Here is a 5,000-nt window from a genome sequence, read left to right on the forward strand (position 1 = left end):
ACACACACACACCGAGGACAACCTACACGTACTGCAGGTATCACACACACACACACACACACCGAGGACAACCTACACCTGTTGCAGGTATCACACACACACACACACATTGATGACAACCTTCTGCAGGTATCACACACACACCTGCTGCAGGTATCTCACACACACACACACACACACACACACACACACAGACACACACACAAAGCAGATATGTGTAAATGTAAATTAGGTTTCTCGGCCAAGTACAGTATACTTGCGTATACAAGGTATACAAGGAATTTGATCTCTGAATTAGTGAACACACAGAATACACAGTGAACACACAGTGAGGTGAAGCACACACTAACCCAGGAGCAGTGAGCTGCCTTGCTACAGTGGTGCTCGGGGAGCAGTGAGGGTAGTGTTAATTTTGTCACCTATTTTTAATTTAGTCTTAGTCTTAGTCTTGTGACGAAATGTCCTTTTTAGTCTTTGTCATATTTAGTCATTCAAATATCATTTTTGTTAGTCAAGTTTTAGTCGACTAAAAGTCTCATCATTTTAGTCTAGTTTTAGTCAAAAGAAAACTAAAGGTATCTTAGTCTTAGTCAGTTTTAGTCAACACATTTTAGTCTTTTTTTTATAACAAATTATTTCTGATTACCATTTGAGTCAAATAGTGTTTCACACATCTCAATTTTCCAACAATATTGTGTGTCCACAGGGCTACTCGTCTGTTATAATTACTCATTCTGATTTTTTGTCAGTCAGTATGTTTACATGCACAGGTAAGTCGAGCTACAGTTATAGCTCGGCTGGGATTTGACCATAGACAGTAAAAGATTTGAATGGACCACTGTCATATTCGTAGACCAGTGTTTCTCAAAGTGTGGTTCGGGGATCACTGGTGGTCCGCAAGATATCCCAAGTAGTCCGCGAGCAGACGTGGTAAAATATAATATATATGAGTTGTTTGCAATATTGAACCAACTTGTATGTAAAAACAGTTCTGCAACACTGTCTATGTAAGATATGCCAGTTTAAATCATACAATATAAATCCACACAATAAGCAAAGTGCAAAGACAATAAGCAAGGTGGTTCAGTGAGTAGGCCTATTGTGTAGACTAATTATAGGCTACTGTTAAAGTAGGTCTAATCTTTTTTTTTTTTTTTAGCTAGGGTTAGTTAAGTGGTCCTGAAACTGAAAAAGTTTGAGAAACACTGTCATAGGCCAAAGTATTAATGTTTTACTCCGCCTCGCTAGATGGCGATATGCGCCCAAACACAACAGATTCCCCAAACAGACTCTCCATCTTAGCCATAGCTAACTTGCTAGCGAACTTTCCATATTAGCTTACTTGCTATCAAACTTTGCATCATCAGTCTTAACTAGTTAAATAGTTGACATTACATGATGAACATTTTCGTATGGACATTCTGGGGGATGTTAATTTGTATGAGAGAAGCTTCAACTTCTGGGTATGTAGCATTGTGGCATAAAGCTTTGGTAGTTAGCTTGCTAATCTGGCAGAAATCTCCAGTGTTCTTGTTCCATGTAGTTTCGTGTTGCAGCCACAGGGTTGCAGCAACAGCACGTAGACCAGCCTACAGGAAAGCTGTTGCGTATGAACTCATTCGGAATATTTTGAAAACGTAACAGCTAGATATTCTGTCTTCTCATTTTGTAGACGAAAATGAAGAGAGATTTTTATCTTTTTATTTCATGCAAAACATTTTAGTCTCGTCTTTTTTCGTCAACAATAATGCATCATAAGATAGTCTTAGTCAGTGTTTCAGGACATTACTGCCGTCTCGTCATCGTCTCGTCTTAGTCATGAAAAAAAAAGGTCGTTGACGAACATATTTCCTCTCGTCTCGTCTGACGAAATTAACACTAAGTGAGGGGTTAGGTGCCTTGCTCAAGGGTTACTTCAAGTTCCTACTGGTCGGGGATCAAACCGGCAACCCTCTGGTTTCAAGCCCAAAGTGCTACTCACATGACATGACACGCACATGCCCCACTCACATGACATGACACGCACATGCCCCACTCACATGACATGACACGCACATGTAAGGTTAGCCGGCTGGTATGTAGCTGTGCCGTATGTACCCTATGTTGTGTAAACCTCCCTCCCAACGGCTTAGGAGTCGTGCTAGTGAAAGAGCTAGCAGCCTGGGCTTTTAGCTCAAATGCTTGTCTGCTCGACTTGAGGTGCTGCTGTTTGCGGGTTTGAGTGTGGCCAAGTGCAAGGCTGTCTGTTAACACAATGCAGGTTACACACAAACACTCACACACTGACTCATATAGCGACCTTGGGTTTGAGAAAGGCGTATATAAAATAAACGTATTATTATATACACACACACAAACACTGACACTCATGTACACACACACACACACGTTTCTCTCTCTCTCTGTGTGTACACACACACACACACACACACACACGTTTCTCTCTCTCTCTGGGTGTGTGTGCAGGCAGACCCGGCACTGTGCTGCCCTCCAGAGACGTGCAGCTGGGCCGGCGTGAGGGTGAACACACACGTGTGTGTGGAGGCCGCCATGGTCAAGATGGAGAAGACGCTCAGGGACCAGCTGCAGAGCATCCCACAGAGGAGTAAGACACACACACACACACACACACACCCATATATACACACACACACACACTACACACACACACCCACATATACACACACACCCACACGCGCCCACACACACACACTACACACACACACACTACACACACACACCCATATATACACACACACACACACACACGCCCACACACACACACTACACACACACACACACACACACACACACCCGTATATACACACACACACACACACACACCCACCCACACACACTACACACACACACACACACACACACACGCCCACACACACACACACACACACACACCCATATATACACACACACACACACACACCCCCACCCACACACACACCACACACACACACACACACACACATGCTAAGATGTGATGCTAATGATGCTAAGATGTGATGCTAATGATGCTAAGATGTGATGTGATGTTAATGATATAAAAATGTGATATGATGCTATGATGTGATATGATGCTAATGATATGTTATGATGCTAAGATCTGAAGCTAATGATGCTAAGATGTGTTTTGACACAAGATGTGATGCTAATGATATTACAGTTTTTTACAATTGTTTACACACGTTTTCAAAACTCTGTGTCTATTTTTCAAAACTCCACACACAAAACCCACAACTGCTCACACAAAATGCAAAATGCCTCAAATCTCCAGCAAAATGACACACAACATTCAAAATGTCAAAAACACATGTTTAAAGCAAACATTCGCTTCACATTACAAACACTTTTGTCATAATATGACATTTTGGATACATCATATACACACTGTTGCTCAAAACCTAAAGCTCTTCTGTCTTAGGCTTTCTATATGTATTTCCATACAAGAGTGAAAGTTACGGTATCAACATTTTTACTGTGTATTTCAAAGAAGTTGAAATACACAGTAAAAATGCAAGCAATATTGAAACCAAAAATAGTGATTTTTCCCAAATAATTTGCTGAAGAATACAGTCACCACCAGATGTACATAGAGTTTTGAAAACACTGATTTTGTTTTTTTCTAAAGACAAGTGTGTGTGTGTGTGTGTGGGTGGGTGTGGGAGGGGGTGGTGTCGTGTACAGTATGTATTCATAGGCCTATAGACCCTTTCAACTGCAGAAACAAACAATTCTACAGTGTTCCTAAGGCATTTCTGGAGGCACAGAAAAATGTATTGAGCTAATGGTACTGTAACATGGGGACAAAGAAAAATAGAGTAAAAAGACACATTTTACATACAGTAAAGTCAACTTTTTGTAGAACATTACTGTAAGCTAAAGTCCGATTACTGTAATTTTCAAGTATCTGCATTGGTTCTGAATATTTCAACCGGAAATCCTCTAGGAGCAGATTGAAAGGGTCTATACCTATATAGAGAGTATATCTATTCATAGACCTATACTAAGGCAATGATTGGATGGTGTTCAGTAAAGTAAAGAGTGTTTGCACATGTGAAGAGGAAGAGTGAAGCACTGGTGATTTAGTGTGGCATTTTGATGGGTTGTGTTTGAAGAACGAAATCAAGTTACTTCCTGTTAGATTTTTGTGTGTTAGGTAGAAAATTGTGTGTGGTGTTTTGCAAAATGTGTTTTAGTCAATTGAAAACTGAGTCAAACACTGAGAATTAGTGTATGGTTTTGCAGATTTGGTGTCGGGTTATGATGTTTGGAGGACATGTTTAGAAAATTGTGTGACAAGCAAAGATTTAGTGTGTAAGCAGTTGAAAAAAACTGTAATGTTATGATGCTAAGATCGATCTGAAGCTAATGATGCTAAGATGTGTTTTGACACAAGATGTGATGCTAAGATGTGATACTAATGATGTTAAGATGTGATATGATGCTAAGATGTGATGATAATGCTAAGATATAAAAATGTATTTTCATGCTAAGATGCGATGTGATGCTAATGATACTAAGATGTGATATGATACTAAGATGTGATGCTAATGATTCTAAGATGTGATATTATAATGATGTAAAGATGTGTTATGATGCTTACGATGCTAAGATGTGTTATGATGCTAATAAAATGTTATGGTTATGGGATTTGGCAGAAGCTTTTGTCGAAAGCGACATACAAATAAAAACAATACAATTGTTAAAATGAACAGTGAACAGTTTTAAAATGTATAAAGATTACATTTAGATAAAGATATGGTAAGATTACAACAAGGAGTATAGCAATAATAAACAATAAAGTAAATTTAATCAATAGCCTGAAAATAAACAAATACTATAATATACAAACCATAACTCATAAGAAACGCTTAACATGCTGAACAGATTTGCCTTTAGACTCCTCATGAAAGACTCAAAACTATCACAGGAATGGATGAACTGGGCAACTAATTTCACCCAGAAGGAACCACTGAGGAAAAAAC

The 5,000-nt window shown here is 39.3% G+C and overlaps 1 protein-coding gene across 1 annotated transcript in view; it reads left to right on the top strand.

Moving 5' to 3' along the window:
* Positions 1-5,000, top strand: part of LOC143139601 (E3 ubiquitin-protein ligase TRIM21-like) — a 17,852-nt gene that overhangs the window by 9,440 nt on the left and 3,412 nt on the right. Inside the window, exon 6 of the mRNA XM_076300177.1 lies at positions 2,467-2,605. Within this exon, the coding sequence (XP_076156292.1) occupies positions 2,467-2,605 (139 nt within the window). The remainder of the gene's footprint in view (positions 1-2,466; positions 2,606-5,000) is intronic.

Source organism: Alosa pseudoharengus, unplaced genomic scaffold (genome assembly GCF_046254945.1).
Source record: "Alosa pseudoharengus isolate Yale_2024_CS ecotype anadromous, Long Island Sound unplaced genomic scaffold, YU_APseudo_1.1 YU_APseudo_1.1_scf_22, whole genome shotgun sequence".
In the NCBI taxonomy this organism is placed as follows: Eukaryota; Metazoa; Chordata; class Actinopteri; order Clupeiformes; family Clupeidae; genus Alosa; species Alosa pseudoharengus.